This window comes from Fundulus heteroclitus, chromosome 18 (genome assembly GCF_011125445.2).
Source record: "Fundulus heteroclitus isolate FHET01 chromosome 18, MU-UCD_Fhet_4.1, whole genome shotgun sequence".
NCBI lineage: Eukaryota > Metazoa > Chordata > Actinopteri > Cyprinodontiformes > Fundulidae > Fundulus > Fundulus heteroclitus.
Window position 1 is genome coordinate 2,799,924 of NC_046378.1, and position 24,868 is coordinate 2,824,791.

At 44.2% G+C, this 24,868-nt stretch overlaps 1 protein-coding gene across 2 annotated transcripts in view; it reads left to right on the forward strand.

Moving 5' to 3' along the window:
• Nucleotides 1–2,918: 2,918 nt before the first annotated feature.
• LOC105926766 (large neutral amino acids transporter small subunit 4) overlaps nt 2,919–24,868 on the forward strand; it is a 29,548-nt gene continuing 7,598 nt past the window's right edge. The window contains exons 1-8 of one of the 2 annotated variants that reach the window (XM_036149465.1): nt 2,919–3,112; nt 5,368–5,590; nt 11,305–11,524; nt 11,630–11,685; nt 11,850–11,926; nt 20,639–20,731; nt 20,886–21,019; nt 22,300–22,511. In XM_036149465.1, coding sequence (XP_036005358.1) covers nt 5,431–5,590; nt 11,305–11,524; nt 11,630–11,685; nt 11,850–11,926; nt 20,639–20,731; nt 20,886–21,019; nt 22,300–22,511 — 952 coding nt within the window. In that variant the 5' untranslated portion in view covers nt 2,919–3,112; nt 5,368–5,430. The remainder of the gene's footprint in view (nt 3,113–5,367; nt 5,591–11,304; nt 11,525–11,629; nt 11,686–11,849; nt 11,927–20,638; nt 20,732–20,885; nt 21,020–22,299; nt 22,512–24,868) is intronic. The other variant, XM_012863216.3, reaches the window with a different exon arrangement.

The window sequence follows — 24,868 nt, forward strand, 5'->3', positions numbered from 1 at the left end:
GAGTCCGTAAAAATGCCGTTGCCGTGTATTTTGGAGTTACTGGATTTGTGCACTGACCGCCCTGTTGGGATGAATAAACTGGTGAACCTGCAATCCAAAAGGATCTTTGGGATTTACTTTTTACACGCTACAGCTGGTCCAACGTCAGCCGGCTAGCGCGTCAAAGCATCCAAGGATCACCACTTCAGTACAGTATTAGGCTGATGGCCAGTACGCCGTAATAGACAAGTTTCACTTTTTGAATGGAATTACTGAAAAAGCAATTATATGACATGCACCTGTAGACCGAAGAGGGGAGCAGAGACGACACATCTGGACGGCACCGTTGTTGATTGTTCCTGGGCAGGAGAGAGATGGCACTACCCAGCCTCACCTGCTGCGGAAGGTGGTTATCCACTGACAGGTGGAGGGCGACATTGTGAACTGGGTGAGCTTCTGGTGGAGGATATCAGGGTTGATGGTGGTAAAGGCAGAGCTGAAGTCTACAGACAGGATCCTAGTGTATGGCCCTGGTTGGTCGAGGTACAGCCAGAAGGAATACAGTACAGCCAGAGCTACAGCAGAACAGTGTAGATCAAACATGTCCATGAGTTTAAATGTCCCAGCCAAATTCCAGACATAAACCCAATTGAATGGAGGGATGGAGAATTCGATCAGCCTGAGCTCGACATACTTGGAAAAGAAGAATGGGCAAAGATGTTGGTGTTTTCTAACCTAACAGAGGCATGTAAACACTTCAGCCTTACTGCGTTGCAACTGAGTGGTAGTCCTATAAAGCAGGGGTTCCCAAAGTGGGGAACGGGACCCCCCAGTGGGTTGTCAGACACCTCTTGGGGTTCGCAAGATGATTTGATGCTGATGTGCTAAAAATATTTTGTATTTCTTTATTTGTGAAACCGATACCAAAGTATAACTCTACAAGATGCTCAACATTCCTACAAGGAATGTTCCTACAAGGAATGTTGACCATTGTTTTGTCTTGTGCTACTGGGATTGTATTGTCCTCTCTGTGGGTGCATGTTCACGCACGTGACGTCACTGTGACCGGCGTCTGTGGGTGGACCTGTGGCTGTGGTTTCCATTTGTATTAGTATGTGTGCTCACCTGAGTTCAACATGGCTTGGATTATGGCAGCTGGGTGAGTTTGGGGAGAAACCTTCTGTTGAATGTCATAACGTTGTCGTTTTGGTGTAATCTATGCCAAGGGTCACCAACATGGTGGCCACGGGCACCAAGTAGCCCTCGAGGATCACATGTGCCGCCCACGAGCCTGTTCTAAAAACAGCACAACCGGCCAATGAGCTGCAACTAAAACTTTATTTTATTCTGTTACTCTTCCTGTTTACTCACGCTTGCATTTAATAATGACATATCTATAACAAAGCATGAAAATAGGTTTATTTTACATAAAGTTAAGATGAACTCTGACTCCTCCAGTTCAAACGTCAGTACTGGTTGCCCTTCGTATGATACAACACCAATGGAGTAGCTCTCAGTCTCAAAAAGGTTGGTGACCCCTGATCTATGCACTGTCTGAGGTATCCATGCACGGCTCATAAAGTAACTACCTGTTTTGTATTAAGCTCGTGAAATGGTGCAATAAAAGAACATCATCGTGTGTAATCGTTCAGCCCGATGCGTCCTCAGCACCCTATATCCCTTGTCTTAGCCGGCCACGCCGCAATATTCCTCATTTCAATGCAGGAGGAATGCTGCACTTTTTTTGTGCAGTCTTATAAGAGTTCTTATAAAAATACTATTTTATTCATAATTTTACAAGTGTATTTTCAAAATATTCTGACTTTATTCTTATAATTTACCCCCCCCCCCCCCCCTGTCCAAAAAAAAGGGTGGGTGGGAAATCCCTCCTGCCAAGGAGGTTACTGGTCTGTGGCACTTTTATTTTGGGGGTCGCAGGCTGAAAAGTTTGGGAACCCCTGCTATGATTGCTTGATTAGGGAGGATGAATACTGTTTATACACACTGTTGTTTTTGGTTGTAATGTAACAAACTGAAAAAAAACAAAAACTAATATAAATATGGTTTGGATGAACGCTCCAAAACATTCTTTTCTCCTGAAGGCCATGCTTCTCATCAGCGCTTATGATAAGCATCAACTATGAGTTCAGGGTACTTTCTGCTCTCGGTGCTTACAGGAGGGTTTCTGGAAAGCTGCCATAATGTAACAGATGGGAACACTCTGTCAGGTTTTGGTACAGAGCAAAGAACATGTTTGAAGCGGCCACTAGATGTCGCCCTTTTAGTTCCAGCGTTTTTTTCCGTCCGTCCGCCCCCACCCCGTCTCCCCCTTTTTTCTTCCAGCCGGAACATGTGAACCCTGATTTCTAGGAATTACACATTTGGTATGAAGCAGCGATGTAAACAGGGTGTCACCTCACAAGGCGAGGGGAGTATGAGCAGCAGCACAAAGAAGACATACAGCTAATATACAAGTTTTCTAAGAATAAAGTATAGGGGGAAAAAAACATTTTGCTTGCTTGAAGGATTGAAATAAGAAAAATTATCTCTTGAACTTTGAAGCACTTTAGTGCAAAACAGCCGTCTCGTTACGAGTCTTGAAGTGGATGCAGTTGTATGCTGCAGTATGTAAATGCAAAGAAATAGAAATATTGTTATTCTTGGTGTGTTTAAAAATCAGCCGTATTTGTTTCATCTGTCAGATGTGTTTGGTGTCCTTTATATCAGGTTATAGCAAGAAGTTGTTGTTATTGTCCCTCTACCCAGCCACAGACTCAATGAACTGTTTCTCCGCACAGAAAAGAACATTGGGAAACACCGCACATATGTAATATCGGCGTCCTCTGATTGGTGGTGGGTGGTATCTCGGCGTACCCGCGGACCAATGCGAAGGCCGGGCTGTTTGTGGGGAGCCGCCGCATCTGATATAAAAACGGCAGCTAAGACAGAAGAGCCACAAAAAATCACAGAGACCGAGTGGCAGAAGAAGACAGACGAGCAGACATCCTCCCCAGGTGACTGAGCTCCTCCGCTCCCTCCGTTCTGTCAGCGAGGGACGTCTGGAGCCGCCGAGACAGCAGCCCACGGTGCTGTCCCGTTTGTTCCCCCCCCCACCAGCATCCCCCACACTCAGGTGAGGCTGTCCGCATTCACCGAGGATGCTCCAGACACTAATGCGCACAAAGCGGAGCGCTGACAGAAGAGGACAGGATGTCTCCTTACTGTGGCCCGGTTAGAGGAGAAGGAGCCAGCTCTGCTCCGCTTCCCCTGCATGTCAGCAAGCTTTATGCTCACAATGGAGGTGCAACAGCCTGAGACACTAACAACTTCAGGACTGTCACCATTTATAGCTGCGGTCTTTCTCCTTTTGTTTCTCATTAGTAGTGGTGGTACAATTTGACGTTGAAGTTGTACACTGACATTTTTGTAACTGATTTAGAAAAATGTGTCATTTGTGTGTGTGCATTGGACTTTAAAACTCCTCGGCGGAAACGCTATGTTTTTGTTGTGGTTAATTTCACAGAGGAAGCGAAGGAAGGGCGTGATGGAGAGGAGGAGGAGGAGGGGGGTTTGTTGTGAACACGATTTCAGTCCAGTTTAGACCAGTTTCAATGCAGCAGCCCCCCCTCCCTCTCCAGCTTTCTGTTTTTTTTTTTGTTTGTTTTTTTGTTTAATTGTTTCCGAGCGGTAATTGGGCTAAATGAAAGCCAGCAAAATGACGCCTGTGGTACTATAAATGTAGCTTCTAGCCGAAGGAGACGAACAGTAAGTTTATAATATGCAGAACCGGGCACTGTTACTCGAGTGCTTTGTCGGAAAACACTAAATTGATGCGATTGTCCTTCAAATGCTGCCGTGTCAGCATTTTCAATCTGTTATCTAATAACGTTATGTCCCTAATTTTATATTAAACCCGAACCTTTCCGCTCCCGTGCAAGTAGTTAAACTGATGCTGTATTTATACCTACACGCGGACAACAGTGCTGCCGCCAGCATCAGCACCCGTGCACAAGTTAGACAGAGCAGTCTCGCGCCGCACCGGTTCGAACTGGCTTGAGCTCGCGCTGCATTCACGCCCAGTGCAGTTGTCAGTAAACAACACGTTTAAACCCTTCAGCCATGTATTTTTTCCGTTCTTTTTCTAAACATGCACGTTTTTTTCTGCACAGTGGCAAAAGGAAAATGTGCTTACCTTTTTTCTTTAAGGGTGGGTTATTTTTTGTTTTCCGAATCAACGTGATACCTTTTTTACATTTACTGAGATTGAGAATCGTCCTATATATAAGCATGTCTTTATTCTTTTAAAATGAGAACGTTAAATCATTGTTTCAACATTGCAGGTGTACGCGCTAGCGAAAGTAGCCTTTCCTGTCAGTAAAAGATGTTAATGCAGTCTTTCCCCGTCAGTGTGGAACACAGTAACAAGCTCACATGAACAACTTTAAGCCGTGCCCCCAGCAGCCAATAGGAGAAGAAAAAATAAACTTGGAAGCCAATCAGATATTTCTGTGGGCGGAATAAAGGCGGGGTTTAAAGCTTCGCTTGTTTGTGTCCGTGGTAGAACAAAGGATAATATTTTAGAGTTGCTCAAAACTCAGTCAAAGGTTGTTATTGTAAATCTAAGCAGTTTTAAACCATGAAATTGATTTTTTGGGTGAAATAATCCAAGTATATGTTTGGGAAATCTTTGTTTAAAGGGGCAAAGACAAAGGAATAAAACTTTTATATATTTTTATTTTTTACCAAAAAACCCTTTTTGTTACTTTATTACTTCTATTTTTCTTTGCTTTGGCCTTTAAGACTTCATTTTAAAAGTTGTCCTGATGTAGTCTACCTTCACATTTGTCCTCAGTAGCTGCACCGTGTGTGGAGTGGATGAAAAGTAATGCAAATTTTTCAGAACATTATATAGAATTGCACAAAATTCAATGTGAAATGTATTTATATTATTGATATATATATATATTTTTTTATCTATAACGCATTGAAAATAATGAACTACAAATAGAAGTGAGTTTATATGGAAATGGTTTAAATGTACATGGGTACAAAATCATTTGATTAGGGTACCAAAAGCGGAAGCAGAAAGGGTTGAGATCCGGACACAAATTGTCGAAGATGTGAATTAATGAAACTGAAACCGAATCCCCTGATTCCAAATTACTCAAGTTAGGTGCTCAAGTTGGAAAAGTGAAGCCAAGTTATATCTCTCCAAGATATAGGAAACAATTCACCTTTGTACAAAGATACAAACTAAAAACCGCTGGCACGTCGTATTCGAATAAAAAAAGAGAAATCAGAGCTTCTCTTTGCTGTCCACATTTTGACATCTTTTAGTACGATGCTGACTCAGCATCTTCTTCCTGTATTCCTCCTCCTGTCTTTCAGGCACCAGCAGCCCCACCTTAAACCAGCTCAGGTCAGCGTCCCATCGCCTCCCGCCCAGCACAAATGGCTCCCACCCTCGCCACAGCCTTCAGCCGCCGCTGGTGGATGGCCGTCACAGCGGTCATTGAAAACCTGCTCTTCTCTGCTGTGCTGCTCGGCTGGTCGTCGCTGCTCATCATGCTGAAGTCTGAAGGCTTCTACTCCTACCTGTGCCAAGCACAAGGTGCGTCTGTCCTATCTGGGTTGTCCTTTAAGACCATGAGGGTTAGAGGCGTCCTACTTGGCAACTTCAGATGCAACATTCTAAAGAGATTCATACTAATAAAAGACTTCGACCGTGTTTGTTTGTGATCCATTTGAAAGCTACAGGCGGAGCTTTTTGTAAGTGCTACCAGGTTTCTTCCACTACCTTCCAAAAACACACGGTCTGGATTTAATCTAGAGTTTGCAAGATATATATTTTTTATGGCCTTTCAGATTCAGTAGAGAGAAATTGAGAAAAGCAGAGCCTTCAACAGGCCTGTTGCAACACTCACAGGGTACTGTGTGTTGTGCTGGTTTGATGAGTTTCTGCCAATTTAGGGGTGTGGCAACAACAGCAGCAATATTTTGGATGTCATTTTACTGGCAAGTACCCTAAAGTTTGATGAAATCAGAGTTGTGAGCAAACCTGCGAGGACTTGTATTCAGAAAACATATGGAATTGCAGTGAACTGGCTCTAAATAAGCTCAGTAAGCAGTTCTGAATTGTTCAAGTGCATCAAAGATTTCATCATTTCATCATTTCTTTGTGCCCTTGGCTCACTATGATCAAAGGTGACGCTCTGAGCGTGTGCACTCAGTGGGCCTTTATCAGCCTGTAAACAAGGCTTTGTTTGGGGACATCAAACTAAATGAGGGCCGCGTTTCTTTTTCCTTTTTGGGCTAGTCTAACAGGAAGTAAAATAAAAAGACGGTTCATCTCCATATTATACTGTACAGTCTTCTCGGCTGGGCAGCTGATCCATTTGTGAGGATCCCCACTCTCTGGCTTGTTTCATCCTCTGATTGTATTTTTTTTTTGTCTTTCTCATTATGTTACAAAGGGAGAGAGATGGAAACCCTTTAAGGTGGTTGGTGTGTAACAAAAGGGTTGAGTTCATCTGGTCCAAATGCTCGCAGGCCATTGTGTTTAGAGGTTTGAATGATCATCTTTTTTCAAGTTTTAGAAGGAGACTAGAAGAGGGCTGAGTCTTTTGAAAATGTTTGAAATGTGATTTTCCATCAAGGAGAACCTTCAGGTCAGCACTTTTTAATGCTGTGAACAAAGACCTAGTTAACCTAATTCATTTAGATAATTACGCTGTTTTTTTGTCAAGGATCTTTTTCTCTCGTTTTAACATAAGCTTTGTGCTCACTGCGTTTGAAACGATGCAGTATCCAAGCAGAGCGTTGGAGGTTCACGTGTTGTCATACACAGGTGAAACATGCGGCGTGACTTGTTCAGAGTTCATCCCTGCACTTAAATGCTTTTACACGGGTCAGCACCCTCCCTCCGTCAGCTGTGTGACAAGCAGGCCTTTGTTGAACTAATGTAACTGTGAAATCAGCACAGCGTTTCTAAGAAAAGAAAAAGAAACTGCGGCTTTTTATCCTCGACACTCCGGTGTCTCGCCGACCTCCAGCTAAATAGCTTTTAGCTCCTCGCCAAATCAATTTGCTGTCTGCGTGAGTGCTGTGTGCGAGTGAGTGCACATGTGACAGCACTGGGAAAATCAAGATTCTTTAGATTTGATTTAGAAAGGAAAAAAAAAAGTTTGGAGCCAACGGAAATACAAAACCCTCCTGGGTATCCTATATATAAAAAAAAGTGTATATATAAAAAAAAAGCTTGTGTTTATTGTAAATGTTCCCTACAGTTGGATTCAGTGGAAGCTTGTCCTAAACAAATGTTGCTTTAAATCTGCTCACAAGTATCCCGAGCCACCTTAACGTACGGTCAGAGGCACCAGATCCATCCTCTATCCTCCGTATATTTCTACTGCACTGACCTCAACCTCAGCTAGAGCTTGGACCACACGGTTCACAATAGACCCCCGTCTGAACAGCCCTTTAAACAGCCCATCCACATGTTGCCGGACCGTTAAAATGCTGATGCTAGATGAACCCTCTTCCTGATTCCAAACTCTGACAGCTATAATACAAGTCCACTCCATGGGTTCCCTGAATTAGTTTCCACACACTGATCTTTCACTGCCTTAAATAAAAAGCAACTCAGACTTCACAACAGGAGAGAAAAGGGAGGAGTTATGGTAAATGTGTGACACAAACAGTGGCGAAAAAGTGCAAAAGTTAAAGAGAAGACTCTTGTAAAAGCTAATAGCCCCCTGTTCTTGTTTGCATACGAGCTAGCGTTAGCGCTGCAGTACAGCTAGCCGCCGTGGGAAGGTAGAAAAGCAGCAGCTTATCCCAGGATAAGCTGCTACTTCGTCTGCTGCTACTGACTTTTTACCCTTTCAGAATAATCTCTGTGAATACGTAAGCCTGCATCACAACTCAACATAAGGTCTTTGGGTTTGACTTCCATTTGAGTCAGTTCTGTGAGAGCAGCTAAAACTCAAAACCATCACCCAGCAACATTTAGGATTTGGATGAGCTTTCGTGGGAAGTCTGCCTCGCACTAGTGGAAGCCTTGGCTGGTATATCTGTTGATGTAGTCAGCTGCCCTCTAAAGCCCCAAGACATTTACCGTTGAACCCGATTTTCAAGTCATAGGACTGCCGATGAGTCCTCAGGGTATGTCTTGGAGTGAAATGATTAAAAACATAAAAGCCTCTCAGTCACAGAGTTAAAAACAGCACGTAGTCATTGCGCGACCCGTTTTGTTTTCGTGTATTTCTAGTACTGTATGGCTTTGCTCTAAAGCTCGTTTTCCACCAGTGCTGCTGCCTGGTTGTTGTGGTTGCTCGGCTGGTGTCAAAGATCTGTGTCAAAGGTGAGACGGAGGCAACACGCACGTCCCTTCAAGTCATCTGCTTTTCTACCTTGAGTCATGAAGCAATCTCCCGGTTTGACAACTCTTTACTCCCTCCATAACTCCTCATCAGGGAGTTGAAAGCTTCTTTCTGGATGAGATCAGAACATTTAAGCCAGGGGTGTCCAAACACAAAATTCTCAATTCAAAGGAACTCAAGGTCCAAAAAATGAACAAGATTTTTTTTAAACCAAATCAATCATATTAATTTTTCATAATTGTAGATCCAAAATTTAAAAAGGGTTTTACTCATTTGTTGTATTCATCCAGTTTGGAAATTATTTTGAATAATTTAATTTAACAATAATAAACTGAACTCTTTTTGGTCTAGTAATATAAGAACAGTATTTGGGTCAGTTGTTCTTTGCAAACACTTGCTGTAATTAGCCAATTTAAATAATTGAATTCAAAGCAGATTTTAATGCACCAAAGTGTAAATTTGAGTAATTAAATATCATTGGATAGACGTTACTATGAAATTAAAGAGAATGTCGAAAGTATGTTTATTAAAAGATTAATACTTTATGTTGTACTTAACATTTTCAATTGTAGGATTTTAACTTTTCTGCAATAATTTTGCCCTAATTAAAAACTAAAATCTTCCATCTACATCAGCCACTTATGCTGGTGGAACAAATCTTTCTTGAAATGCAGTTGGGGGGCCACACAGAATCAGTACAGGGCACTTAGCACATGCCTGATCTAAGCAAAGGACAAACTCAGGGAGTCTGAATGGTTGAAACCACTGCTTGCGTGCGTGTGTGTTTTCTGGCTGCACAGATAGCCATCAAATGGCCCTTTTAACGTTTGCGTAATTATGCCACCATCCCCGCGCCCCCCCCACAGTTCGTGGGAACAAGAGCCTATTTCGGCCCTTTGACTGCGTCTCTGCCGCCGCATTGTTTCCACCTACTGTCACCAGAGCGTGGAGGCGAGTCCCAGGGCTTCTTGTTGGCACAGTTTCCTAATAATTAATCCAGAGGTGCTGGTGTTTGCGTACGGCAGACCTGCAGGAGAAGAGGTCGTGTAAAGAACCACACAGAGCTGCGTTCTCCATGGTGTTGAGATGAACATTCGCTGAAGTTCAGCAGGTGTGCAGAGAACACAGTGGGACCTTTCACTGAAGATCAATTCTGCCCTGTGTGTGTGTGTGTGTGTGTGTGTGTGTGTGTTTGTGTTTGTGTGTGTTTGCAGGGTTCTTCCCCTGTTGACTCAGGTTTGCTGCGATCATTTGATTAGTCAGCAGGCGGAGCCGCCGGGGGACAGACGCTGCTGGCATCAAATATTCAGTCTGAATTGTCCTTCTGCTTAATCTGTGCCGCAGTATGAAAGTAGTTAGTGTTCCCAAACAAATATATTTATCCGCGTGTATTGTCTTGTTCCTTTGGGGCACATATTATGCTGCGACTGAAAAAGCCAAAGTATTCATACCCCTTTAGTTTTTTTTAAACACCTTTTGTCAACATACAAACGTAGACTTCAGCGTGGTCAAGCTGGATTATTTGCGATAAAGAGAGACCAGAGGGAACTGCCAATCTAACTGCTCAGGTGGGAGGATCTGGATAATCTTGGATACGTATTTGCAGGAACAGGGAAGCTGGTCAGAGTTGGCGGTAAGATTGATTAAGGGAAGTACAGAAAACCTGGTAGAGACCTCGCAAGGCTTGAGAGTTGGGAGGAGAATTAATTTCCATCACAAAAATGACCGTTACCATACAGCCGGAGCTACAGGTCAAAACATATCCATGTTAGAATGGCCTAGTCAAAGCTCAGACCTAAATCCGACCACTGTCCATCCAATCAGGCCACAAGACAAATGGATTCGTTTGACTGAACACATGCCACGCGTCTCACATATCATTCATTATTTAGCAGCATTCTGATGTATAATCACCTTGGCTCTGCTACGCTCAGCAATTTCAAATGTTCTCACCTCCCTCTGCGAGTTTATGCAACCGCGCTGTAATAACGCTGCAGCCATCAGATGCTCATTAAGCCCAGCGAAACCTTTCCCCTACTTAAATCCTCGCAAACACAAAGCAGTTTTCCACTTCAGGATGCGTTTGGTCTGACCCGGGAGCTTCCTGTGGCTCTGAACCCCACCCGGCCTCCTTTCCTCCTGTTCCACTGTGACCTGACTCAGCAAAGCGAGAACCCGACGTTGCGTTCCCTGCACGGACACGGAGAGGAAGCTCAGGCTCAAATGGGTTGTTAGATAAAGTTAAGAGCTGCTTCTCCCACCTTTCCTCCACACTGTGTCGAACGAGAAGATTGTTCCTCTGTATTTGGATTGGCTGTTAAACGCTGTTAAACGCAGACTCACTACTATTTTCTCCGGCGTTTTCCCAGTAAACAAGTCAGGTTGGGGGAAGCGCTGTTCCCCTGTCAGCTGTGCCCCTGGCATCCCGTCTGTCTGTTTATACCAACGGATTCTGACACACCGACAGAGCATCAGGACAGAAATAGACTCCACATGAACTCAGTGGACTGTGTTTACCGGTGATTCAGCCGGGGGGAGTGAGACCGAGAGTTCCCTCTGCCGTGCCAAAGTGCAGACCGTGACTATTTCAGGGGGGCTGTGTACCAAGGATTGGGTTTTTCCTCCCTCTGGATTGTTTACTCAACCTTTAATTTATTGGCTTTTCAATCAGCTGGTCATCTGGAAGGAGCACTGGCAGCGGAGTAACAGAAGTTCAGGCGCCAGCAGGCGACGTTAGAAATGTACTCGGCTGAAATAGCTGGAAGCTGTGGAAGCTAAGATATTACCACCATGTCCAGAGAGTAGATCAGCAAGGCCCCTGGTGTGTTGGAACAGGTGACGCTACTGCACGGTGTATTTAGGGTTACCGTAGGTCACCACGCAGAAAGAACCAGCGAGCCAAGCAGGCATTTCAAAGGTTTTCTCTACTCTTTTGGCCGCGCAGAAAACAGCTCCAGCCTCAACATCTCCAACTCATCCGTGTCGGAGGCCGGCGGCGAGGAAGAGGAGTTCCTGCTGATGAATAACTGGCCCATCTGCAAGGACCAGGACGAGATGCTGAATCTGGCCTTCACCGTGGGCTCCTTCCTGCTGTCGGCCATCACTCTGCCCCTGGGCATCGTCATGGACAAGTACGGGCCGCGTAAGCTGAGGCTTCTGGGAAGGTGAGGCTGGAGAAGCAACTCTTTCTTGATATGCGACACACACAGTTATGGCCATTTCAGAATGTCTCATTCTTCTCATGCATAACTCTAACTTTGTGTCCCCAGCGCCTGCTTCGCCTTCTCCTGCCTCCTAATTGCTTACGGTGCCAGCGATCCTACCAGTACGTAACTTGTTCTGCTCTGTCACTTTGCTGGGCCTTAATGTTCAGTTCAGGGCAGTGCCGCATCACGCCCTGTCCCTTATCAGCTTAATGCTCTAGGTGACAAACATTTCCCTTTTTATCCAGTCAGATGTTTACTTGACCAGTACTTTTCTGGCTCTCAGATCTTTCCATCCTGATCTTCTTTGCCCTGGCGATGAATGGCTTTGGAGGCATGTGTATGACCTTCACCTCTCTGACGGTAAGAACGCCTCAGCCGGGCTGAAACTTCTACTCCGCTCTCGTTCATCTTTACCTGCCTTTGTTGTCGGAGCATAAAATCACTTCTAACACAGCTAAGGGGTCGATGCTCTTTGAAAAGCATAGGAATACAGATACACTGATCCAAGTTTTAGGGTTGTGTTGATTCATTGTAGATAAAGAAATGTAGAATATTGAGGAGATTGAAAATGGGATTATTAGGAATAAAGAGCAGAAATGACAAGAACACGGCGGACAGGAAACAGTTTGGAGAGGGACTTGGGCTCCAGAGAGGATTAGTGTACTTTCAAAGAACAATGTTAGGAGGCAGAGAGAGACAGTGGATGAGTTGAGAAGATAGCTGAAGGGTTGTCATGCAGCTTTGTTTAGAAAGGGAAGAGCAGATGCTTGCAGAGTAGAGCACGTTGCAGATCAGCAGAGACAGTGGCTGGGAGGTTCTCATCACTCAGATTGTGCTGCATCATAGGAGGTAGCATGTGAGCAAGGAAGACGCATCAGTGATTTATTATTCACTGCTGCTCTGCTGCTGGGGATTGAAGCCAAAAAACTCTTCATTACTTTTTCATTTGCAAAAGGAACGCAGGTCGCTATATTCTGCCGGATGCATCTTTGCCTTAACGACACACTACAGTGTGCGCTTTGAAGAAAACACATCTGAGAGTTGCTTACTTTGAACTGTGCTAGTCTGGCTATTCTGTTACTTCATCACAGCACACACACACGTGCGTGCATGCAAGCATGCACAAACATCCTTGTTTGAATTACAAAGTGAGGAGCGTGCCTTGACTTCCATTTATTTTCAACCCTTTCTATGGCCTAACCCTAACATAAACCAAACTACTAGCCCAGAAAAGAATGAGGACCAGAACAAGGTCCTCACTTTACTGGTAAAATGTGCCATAAATGTGTATGGGGAGTGTTGGCCTAGTGGCTAGAGAGTAGTGTGCTTGCACTCAGAGAAGGATGCAAGTACCTGGTTCGATCCCCAGCGCCTGCACTCTGGGTCCCTGAGCAAGACCCTTAACCCCAGAACGCTTCCCGGGCGCCGCACATGGCAGCCCACTGCTCCCCAAGGGGATGGGTTAAAAGCAGAGAACAAATTTCGTTGTAATGTATGTTTCAATGACAATAAAGATGATATTACTATTATTACTAAAAATGTTCTCACTCAGTACAAGTACAAGAACACACACACCGGCCAGAAAGATCCAAACAGGAAGCTGCAACATGAGAACTTCCCTACCCAATTCTGCAGTTTCTAAGATGTTGTGCTGGGCCTCTCACACACACACACACACACACACACACACACACACGGTTCAGCGGTCACATCCCTCCCATTGTCAGCTTTAGCTGTTTTCCTCCTCTCCTCCTCCTCGCCGTGGCGGGGCCCCACTGCAGCTGTCAAAAGCATGTCCCAAATATGCAACAGTTGCATGCATGTTGCTGTGTGTGCAGGTGTGTCTGCACAGGCTGCTTGGTACTGGAAAACATTTTTTTTCCCTTTTTACTTGCTGTAGTGATGTGAATATTTCACCTAGCTAACAGAATTTAAACAAGCTTTTCTCTCATTTACATGAATCCATCCCCCATCTCTAGCATCGTCTATGGTCCGCTAAACTCTGCAGCTCTAGCGCCCACTCAGCTTTCAACTGGATACATGGTTTAGTTTCTACAGGAGCAAAAGCCTATCCAGTCCTCTTCTTTGCTAGATTGTTCCCTATCCTGTCTGTTATTTCATCAATCATCATGTCATTTCCTCTTCCTCCGCTCTTTGGATGCAGTCCTCCTCCTCCCAGGGTAACATGGGTTGTATCTGGATAGGATGAGGTCCATTCCGCCCGTTGAGAGAGCATCATGTTACAGACAGGCCCATCTTTTTTTTGCTCGTTAAAAACTCCCGAACAGAACAGAAGCCCCTCTATACTCTGTACGTACGCATACAGTACATCAGCACAGTGGGTCCACAGCCACAGGAGGCTCCTCCTCCTGTTCTCTGTTAAGATGGTGGCTTGTTTTAGAGGATACGTTACTCCCTGTTTGCAGATGCCCAACAGCCTGTCCCCCCATATTAACCACACTTTAATCTGGACCATGAGGAAAAATGATGAGTGATCGTCTTTCTCTCACTCTTCTTGATGAAGCAGAAGATGATGTGGTCCTTATGTAAGACGTCCCTCTGAGCTGAGGGCATTTATGAACGAGCTACTAGAAGGAACGGCAAGAAACTAGTTTTGATATTAGGGATGTGTGTGTTAGACCGAGGAAGCATAATGTACCGCTGGATGTAATCTCCTCCAGATGTAATCCGTGCAGTTACAGGAATGTGCTTTAAGATGGAGCGAAGGCTGACGTCACGTCGATTCAGACACGCTGTCTGCTGTTTGTCAGCCGGTGTTTGCTAATCTTCCAGCCCACTTGGCCGCTCTTTATGATGGAAGGAGTCCTGCTCCGCGCGTCAGGACCCGACCGGTCAGAGCTGGTTCTGGCAGCCCAAGTTTCTGCTCGATTCAGCAGCAGGAAAAAAAAAAAAAAAAAGCAGTCTTCCTCCTTTCATTTCTCAGTTTTTTTTCCTCTGGCACGGCTGCTTCCAGTTTCCTCTTTTTACCCCTGTTAGTCTAGAAAGTCTCAGCATCTTTGTCCCCTTTCCCTAGGTCCACTTCTCACATCACGGTCTGCTCTGTCCGCTTTAGTTTTCAACACTCAGCACAAAGTCTTATCCAATGCCACTTCCAAATGTGCACAGGAAGACTTGTTCACACAACACGTTCCTGGTTTGGAGACAAAGGCTAGACCAAAGATCAGGCTGGGAAAGTGTTATTCCTGCCTGAGGCTTTGTTGAAATATTGTTCATAAGGGTGTTTCTTCTACATGAGAAAGGTTGCATGGTGCACATCTCCTTTGTTTGCACTGATAACATTCAAAAGATGACCTACTGCAAGCTCATTAGGTCTGAAGTACATTGCTGAGAGCGGCTTTTAGAATCGAGTTGTCTGAAAAGAAAATCAGCAATTTAACATAATCAATACTTAAAAGTTTTTCAAGGCATAAAAAGGGCCAAAGTTCCTGCCACCTGGAAAACGTGTGCAGAGAAGAGCCTTGGTGACACTTTTTAGTTGAAAAGGCAAAAGCAACAGTGTTGGTTGGAGTTTATTTGCCCGTGAGGCAGATGGATAGGAAATACCAAAGGAAGTTCATATGCAAGCAGGACATAAATGTGAGTAGCACTGCAAGCTTGGCAGAGCATCTGGAAGACCAAGACTTTTAAAACAAATGTTTGAAAAGCTCAGTAAAGCTTCGGTTTCTACTACTGCAAAGCATTAAACATCCCAAACAACCAAACGTAATGCTTTGTCTTTAAATATTAGAGTAGCCCTGTCATGCCGTGGTCAAAGCAGACAAGTGGTGTTATTGTTTTGAAGATTTATCCAGGCAGATGAACATCCCAAGGCTGATATTTGTCGTCACACAGGTTAAGTTTTAGCAAAGTCCCGAAGTGACGAGTCAGCTGAGGGAATAGAAGGGATAAAATCACCCAAACAAACACTAAATAGACTCTGATCAAAAGTCACATAGTGTACTTTGAAGGCTGAGTAAACTCAGAAAACACATTCTTTCAAGGATTAAAAGTCACCAAAACAAGCCGCTGTTCTCTTGAGGGAAATCTAGCAGGAATTCTTAATGGAAAAAAACACCTTGATGCTGAGATATACTCGAGGACAGACAATAAGGTTCAGACTGAATGATCTCAACCTTTACTGCCAAAGCAGCTCCAGGCTGTACGTTCTGTTCAAAATAGATAAATGATTGCATATGCCTAAATGTGTAGGTAATTTATGCATAAAAACACCAACAAACTGTTTACAAGAATCCAAATCCAGTTTATTTATAAAGCAGATATAAAAATCTGTATGTTTACCTTAAGTAATGTACGAAAATAGTATAGATAAAAGAGAAGAGATAGAACTAAGACATAAAACAGACATTGACATGCTCATAGTACAGAACTATAAAAAGAGAATGCCAACTTTCACCGTCACAAACGCTGTTGGAAAAAAAAATTTTTTTAAAAGAGACTTTAAAACAGAATGTGATGATGCCTGTCTATCATTTAAAGGCATTGTGTTCCAAAGTCTGGGAGCCACAACAGAAAAGTCTCCTCTCTGTTTGCGCTTTGTTTTTGGGAAGAGCTGCTGCTCGGCTGATCTGTGAAGGAGCAAGGTTGGAGTAAACCAGAGCGGTAAAGAGGAGCCGGACCATTTGGGCTTCAATAAGCCAACATTCGGATTTTAAAAATAATTCTGCAATGCAGAGGGAGTCAGTGAGACAAGACAGGTGAGAGGTGCTCACGTCTGTGTGCACCAGTTAAAAGATGGGCTGCAGCATTTTGAACATGTTGAGTACGTGCAAGAGATGCTTGACTGACGTAAAATGCATTGCAATATTCATGACAAGTTGAGATAAAGGCATGTAGTAGTCTTCTGAAGTCATGCCTTGACAAAACTGGCTGAAGCTTTGCTCTTTGCCTGAATGGGAAGAAATGTTCTTTTGCAAAACAGCTGGTCTGTTTATTAAATTTGAAATCCGAGTCCCTAATCACCCCCAGATTTGTTACATGCTGTTAGAGCCACCCAGGCCTTGACGTCCTCAAGGCAATTTAATAGGGGTTGGATGGAGCATGGGGTATTAGGTGTTAGAGGTTGTTAAATCTGGCCATTGCCTGCGTAGCAGTGGAAAGAGATGCCATGTTTGTCCTAAAATAGATCCCAACGGGAGCAGGAATAAAGCAAAAAGACCAAGGATTATGCCCTGAAGAACTCCACAAGAAAGCAGGTCTCTCCAGATGCCCATGGATGCTGGGTTAGGGCCACCTACCCCTTCATCTTGTTAGGAAGTGATATCACATGTCCCATGATGAAGGGTCTGCCGGTGGCGACATCCGATATCTGCTTGACTCCTTGGTGGGAGGCGGCACAGCAGAGTTACTGAGAGCTAACGTCTGATCTCTGGTGTAAACTATGGAAGCATTGACACCAACATGATCGCCAAACACAAATGATGTTAAAAAATAAAAATAGAAACGTCTGCAAGACAGTCAGCTACATAATGTTTACGAGCAAGTCGGAAAAAAGAGAAACCAATCTAAAAATAGATTTAGGAAAGCAAAACCTTGGGTAGAGTGGGGGGAGCTGCTAGACCTAGCTGCCTGCTCGTACGGCGCCGGAAGTACTTACTCCCATAAATCATCACATTACTCAGTTTACATTGGCCATTTAGTTATTTATTTAAGCTGTTCCTTTTTCAGGGCGGAATGATGATACAATACACAACTGCAACGATGTTTGCAAAGTATTTAGTGCACAAGTTTCAATTTACGGTGGATTTTGTGTAATCCTCTTGAGGCAGAGTACAGGCACAAATATGAAGGTACACCCTCAGCATTTCAGGTTTATATTGGCCATTGGTAGTTGCCAGGTTGTTCCTGTACTTTGTAATTCATTTCCTGAGGGAGACCGTTTGGTTCAGATGGCTAAAACTTGGACAGAACTGACTGTTCCTACCGAAAAATGAAGCCAGACACATATCGAGACTGGTTTTGGTTTGAATAAAAGAGGATCACGTTAAAGCCCCGACCTCAGCCCTGTTGGGTACACATCTGTTGCCCAGAAGAGAGGTCAGACATCCAGCCAGGATCACGCCACAAGCTTGCTGTTACCTTGGAAGGTTTTACTGAGGGTACATGGATATATTTGTATTTTTGTTTATATTTATATTTACATTTTAGTGTGCATCATTTTGACCTTTTGTGGATAAGAGAAACCACAATGAGTCAAACTTGAGCACCTACTATTTTTAAAATTTTACCGAAGTTGTTTGTTGCATGACCTCTCCCCCTGAAAAAGCAATAGTTCAAATAATCATCAAATGGTCAAAATTGACTGTATGTGAATAATTGTACAATTGAATAACTGCACGGTGCCTACAGGTGAGCACATTAAAAAAAAGTAATTTTTCCCTGACAGTGAATATCGACAACATTCAGAAGATCATCTGTTGGATGTTCAGTTTCAAAGTCATATCTCATCTCGGCGCTCTTTTGTTTGGTTCTGGGTCTGTTCCTGTTAAGGTCGCTGTTCTCTGGGAGTGTGCGTTGTGGCCTGAAGCCACAGCTGTTCTTTGTTCCTTCACGTGTAACAGTTGCAGAGCAACATCTCTGCCTGCCTAGCCGACCTGTTTTTTTCGTGTGTGTTTTTTTTTCCAGTTCCGGCTACATAAACACTTTTTATCTTCATGTCATCAGGCCAAATGGCTGCTCCTCCCATCTACATGCTCACACTTCACAGCGCTGCTCAATCCATTAATCCCAACTCCGTCCCTCGGAGGCAGCAGCCCAGAGCGGATTGTCTCATGTTTTTTTGGAAACGCTGGTCTAAGCTGCTGGCTGGGACTCAGACCCATAGTAACCCTGAGAAAGTCCCAGAGTGACGTAAGAACAGACCTATGCTGCAGATTTTTATTCTGCTCTATTTGAGCTCGTCAGGAGAAATAGAACCATGTCTAGACATTTTATCCTCTATCGCGGTCTTTTATTCTGAAGCCTACAACCTCTTAACCTGAAATGAAATATTAGCTCTTATGAACGTCAAGAAAAAGTGATAAAGAATGAGGAAATGTGAATCTATGAACTCATTGTCTCCAAAGGTTGGCCATCTTACCCCAGCTCACTACTTCCTTGTTGTCACCGTGTGAAATGTTTTTTAAATTTTAAATTTTTTTTTTAATCTGGGCTTTCTTGGTCCAGTTCTGCTGCAGAGAACGCGGGAGTTTTTTTATTTGCTTGGCATTGTAGGAGCTGTAGCGAGTGTTGGGAGATTGCTTTGTGCTCCAATTAGTCGAGGGAGTGACGTCTGTCTGGGGTGAGCAGGTTCAGGAAGCTGAACATGCTGCACCCCTGTGGTGAAGACTGCATCTGGATGGATAAATGGTGACAGTGTTGGAGAAGAACAGCGGTGAATGAACAGTCCGCCTTTACTATTCATGACCCGTGTTAATGCAGTTTAATAATCAGCCTCATTTGGTTCATTGCTGTTGACCTGGAGTTCTTCAGCTTCTAGAAAACAAATGCAAAAAATAACACTTAAAGCTGACATAAGAAGATGAACCTCTTTAGTGCCTTGTAAAACTATTCACCCCCACCCCCCTATTGGCGCTTTACCTATTTTGTTACATTCCAACATGTAATTTAAATGTTTTTTATTCCTGTCGTATGTGATAGATGCACAAAAGGGTCTAAGTTGGCGAATTGAAATGAGAGAAAAAAATATAAATATATATACTTCATGCAAGCTGAAGTCCTGTTGTTTTGTCTTGTTGGTTGTTTGCTTCACTATAGAAAAGTAACACATCTTCTAAGCCATGTTCTGTATATGAAGTGGTTCAAACGCTCAAACCGTCCGTTTTAATCCCAGGTCATGAGGCAACAAAACCTGAAAATGCAAAAGGGGGCGAATACTTTTGCGAGGCACTCTCTAGGTCACATGCTCACTCCTATGTGGTTTTGACTTCCTGAAGAGCACTGGTTACAGTTTCTGGCTGTCTGGCTGGGAATGTCGTGTGCTGTTTTTCAGCCGTGCCTGATGTCATGTCTGCCCAGCCGTTTTTCTCTCCGCTTTGCTGCAAACACCAGGACACAGAAACATTTATACCCAGTCAGTTGAATTCAGCACTTTCACCAGCCTTATCAGAGGTCCGTAGGACTCAGCTCTGAATGCCAACACGTGTGCAGTTTACCACATTCTTTTCCAGTCAGTGACCTTTTCTTGGTTTTAGTGGTGTCACCAGGATCACAAAGATCGGTCTGGATCCTTTAGAGCTGCTCAAAGCACAAAACTAAAATCTGCTTTAGATAAGGAAATCCAATCAGAGATAACATTTTGTGTTGCAGCCTGATAGCAGTGGGTTTTCTCCTGCAGAAGCTTCGGCTCACACTTAGTGCTCTGCAGGGCTCATGCTGCTTGAACTCTTTCACCGTTTTATTTCGTTCCAATTGCAAGGGTCACTGTATCTTTTCATGGAAACATTAGGAAACATTGCTGCTAATAAAAAATCTGAAAAGTTTGATCTGCATGTTCATTCAACCCCATTACTCTGATGTCTATGAATAAATTCCTGTGTAACCAGCTGTCTTCAGATGTAACCTAATTAATCAACCAAGTCCACCTATAATAATACTAATACTACTACAACTAATATTAATAATAATAAAAATATATTATTATTATGGATGAAGCTAAAAATAGGGCGATCATGGAAGAAACGCTATAACCAATCCAACGACAAGAGAGATTGAGATATTTGTTGAATTAATAAATAATGTCAGACAATCAAAATGAACAAAAAACACCCAGTAATCTGTTTTGTAGTAATTAAAACTATACAACTGTATGGCTTCACTCCTTGGTGTTCTCTCATTTGGTGCTCATGTTGACTTTATCAAGGAGACGATATGTTGCCATGTGAGTAAACTGTCTCAGTTATGCTTGTTGACCATCCAATTTAACATAAAACTTATAAAAGAAAATTATGCACAAAGAGCATCAGATTAGCTGAAACTCTGACAATGGCAGTAATGGGGGACATTTATTCTTTCCTTACATCCCATCTGATCACTTCTTTTCGTGCTTTCCTCCAGCTTCCCAGCATGTTTGGAGACCTGAGGTCGACCTTCATCGCCTTAATGATCGGCTCCTATGCTTCCTCGGCCGTCACGTTCCCTGGCATTAAGGTAAAGTCTAAACTCAGATCTACTCCAGTTTGTGCAGCCATTAGATTTCTGCTCTGACCCACAGCCCTCGTTTCTTTCCTAAAAGGCAGCAAAGGATGTGCTATTGATTTTCCATTACAATGTTTTTGTTTGGGTTCTCTCTGCCTACCTTTAGGTCATTTATGATCTGGGAGCCGCCTTCATCTCCATCCTGCTGGTTTGGGCCGGCTGCGCCTGCCTTGTCTTCCTCAACTGCTTCATCAACTGGCCTCTGGAGCCCTTCCCAGGTCCAGAGGACATGGACTTCACGTAAGACCAAAAGACTCACTCTGGGGCACACTCAAAATAATACGAACAAACTATTATTCTCATTAATCGTAGGTTATCTTGTACAATGCTCCTCATAAGTATTCATACCGATTGACCTGCTTGTTGGTAGACCAACACTTGAAGCCTCAGCCTCAGCTGTTCCACATGACCAACATGTGGAACAGCTGAGGCTGAGGAAGGCAGAGGGTGCTGAGGGGAGGGGAGTAATGAGCACAGGAGCTGAACAGTGATAAGCAGAAATACTGGAGAGAACAGAGATAATACAAAATACACAAAGAACACAAGAATGAACTACACTATGTGCACAATGCTGAACACCCAATGGTAACAACCAGAGCATATTAACAGCAGGGAATGAAGAAATGAAGAAAACAGAGACAAAAAGAAACCCAGACACTCAAACACCTAAGGATCATCACATTTAGTCACTTTTCACTCAGACTCTTTAGTGTGTTTCACAAGGTTCTTCTGGGATAGGCCACCACAGAGCAGCTCATAAACATAAAAAAGGACAAAAAGGTTTTCTTCCAGGATTTCCCTATATTTAGTTTCATCCACATTCCCATTGTCTCTGACCAGCATCCCGCAGCACGATGCAGTCACTGCCATGTCTTACGCCATGGATTGTCTGTTCAGCGCGATGAGCTGTCAGTTTTACTCCATAAATAGCGTTTCACGTGTAAGTCAAAAATGTCCATGTTGTTCACACTCTATTAATGTAAATAGTTAACATCTGAAGGGAAGGGGTTCCTCTGGACTTTATGCAGGAGGATCAGAGTAAAGAGGAGCAAATAGAACCAGCGTTTTAAAAACCTCAAATAAGTGGTTCTACTTAACATTTATGAGCGTCTTTGTGTTGGTTGATTGAAGTTTGCGGTTAAAGCAAAACAAAAAGTGTAAAAATAGATATGAATGCTCCAGCAAAGCGCTGAACCTCAGCGTCTCCTCAGGTAACCGCATTACCAAATACACACAGAGCAGACTGCACAGACATGCAGGCTCACTTCAGTGTGGTAAATCCTGGGGTAAGGCAGCAGCCCCCGCTGAGCCCTAAATAGGAAACGACATAAAACCAGATGATTGGTGGGATTTGCTCTCTTTCATATGGGTCTTTAATGCATCCCTCTATGTTTTCCCTCCTCTCTCTGTTCATCCATGTTTCCTTTTCTCTCGTCTGCTGGCAAGTTGCACCCTTGGAAGACGGATGTGCTCAGAAACAACCTTGACTTTCTCTCCCGCTCCACGCCTTCCTCCTTCAGGGTGAAGATCAAGTTCAGCTGGCTGGGTTTTGACCACAAGATCACCGGGAAGCAGTTCTATCGGCAGGTGACCACGGTGGGCCGCCGTCTCAGCGTGGGCAACGCCATAAAGCAGCCGCAGCAGCCGTCCAACGACCTGTCAGCGCAGGACGCCAACAAGCTGTGCCTGTCCACCGTCGACCTGGAGGTGAACTGCAAGGGCAGTGAAGAGTGTAAGTCACAGGGGGGGGAACTTCTCACTATGGCGATCTGCAATGGGGAAGATCTGATTGAAGCGCTCTTCTTCTAGCTGTGGTGAAATCAGATCAAATGCCATGTAAAGGATGTGAACAAGCTGCATCTCCAACACGCTACTAACAGAACACTCCCTGACTGTTTGAGCCAGATTTCCAGAATAAAAACAACGTATGCCTGAACGAGTCAGTGCAGAGGAGACTCGTACTAAAACGCTAAACTGTGATGTGCATGTGAACATCTCAATTGGCAGACTGCCAGTGGAGCTGTGAAGGAAATGAGTCAAACTTTCGGGTTCTTAGGATCAAATACGTGTCTGATTTAATGTTAGCTTCTTTATCCAGGTAAGCAGTAAATGAGGTCTGGGCTGACAGCAATGTATAGCAGCACATGGCATAACAAGCATTAAACTGTACCAAACAGTTTCTTCTCCAGCTAAATATTGATAGTAATGAAGCTGTTGCTGCACACACCCAGTCAGCTGGCTGAAAGAAGAATGCTACATTTTCACCTTGCTGGATAAAGGAAGAGAAGAATTTAGCTTGTTGGAAATATTTCAGGTCCCAAAAAACAGACAGGACTGTTGTTGTGGAAGCTACCTCAGCACCAATCAGCCCTCTTAATAAAGTAAAAAAGAAACAAAAAAGCCCCAGATGGCAAGCTCCAGGCAGTAGTAGATATCCATAGATCTCTGATTGGTTCTACCCTGTCTCCGCTGACACTGTCAGTCCTCCCTGGTGCCTCTCCAGACTGATATGCCGTGTTCATGGAGTAAGTCGGTCTGGCTGGCCAGGCTAAAACGTTGCAGGATAGCAGCTCTTGAGGACTGGAGTTGGTCGCCCTGCTGTGGATCTTTGATTTTATGTTTCAGGATTCCAGCTTAAACCTTAACACTTTTCTTCAAGTGACCACAAATACGTCAGTGTTACTCTAACTTTACTTCATTTTCCTAAAACAGTTAGCATAAACAAAGCTTCAAAAGACCTGTACGGCCTAGAGACTTTTAGCTATTAATGCCCTACATGTTAAACACTGAGACTTGCCCTGGAACTGTATTAATTACAAAAGAACCCTCGTCCCCTCTGTCCCACATCCTCTCTAAGTCAACCCGCTCACCCCTGCGCCTCCTGGCCCCTGCTGGCTCCCCGCTCTCCTCCTCAGGGTCAGGCCCTCCCAGCGGTAGGCTGGTGGCTTCCCTCTTGGTCCTGTTGGTACCAAATGGACCGTGGAATCGCTTCAGACTGATTTCTAGGAAAGGCCGCTTGCTCAGCAGGTGCGGTGCTCTGGCAGGGAGCATCAGAGAGGCGTTGTTTTGGGTTAACTGGTTCAACCATGTGTGCATTTCATCTTTATGTCCATGTTGTGGATTGAGAACAGCTGTCCGGAGCCGTGGAGAGGCCCGTTTCCTACACGGCCTTCTTATTCAGCTGGTTATTCATCTGTGCTTGGCTTTGGTTCTATCCTCTGGTTATCTAATATTTGCTTATGTAAAATGTTTGGAACGGTCATAAATTGTCTGATTATAATAACAAACGGCATGTTAGAGGCCAGAGTGTCCTGCTTTGGTATGTAAACCCTACTCGCTTCCCGCTCTAGAAATCGGGACACAGCTTTCCTTGACCCGTGGCTTAGATCGACTTTCAGAGACAAGCTGCATTTCTGTGTTTCTACAAGCCTTGCTGCGACGGAAACCTGCAGCTAATGTTTTCTGGGCTGCTCATTCGCGGGCCTATGCTGTGGTTAATGGAGCATGCTCAGATTCTAATAATGCAGCGCTAAAAGGCCTGGCAAAACAGCCCAACGTCCCGCGGCCGTGACCAAACAGTTGCAGTCATTAGCGCGACATGGGTATCCGTTGATCAAGGCAATAAACCCGCCTGCTCCATCTGTGCACTCGCCTCTAATTGAATTGTGCAGCACTTCACCATATGGACACGAGTGTCCGTTGTCCATTCATATTCACAACCTGCATCAATGATCAACTTTTCCTGCAGGATCCTCCTGCTGCTATGTGCCTTATTCAGGTTACGAAGTGTTACCATGGCGCCCGGAGGCAGCGGGAATGTTTAGGCGACAACTAGGACTCTGCAGTCTGCAGCGTCTTCCCAGATTACGCACATTGTCCTATCGTCCCATCACAATAGAGACCTCAATGTGTTTAGTTGGGTTTATAATGTGATAGGCTAAAAGCAAAGAAGTGCAAACAACATCGCAGTCTTCATTACGTTTTAATCTATGGAGAGAGCATGGCTCAGCTACAAACCAATCCGTCAGAACTGACAGGCAGGGCAGGAAGATCAGCCTGTAGTGAGTCTTTAATCGAGCAACAGCTCAG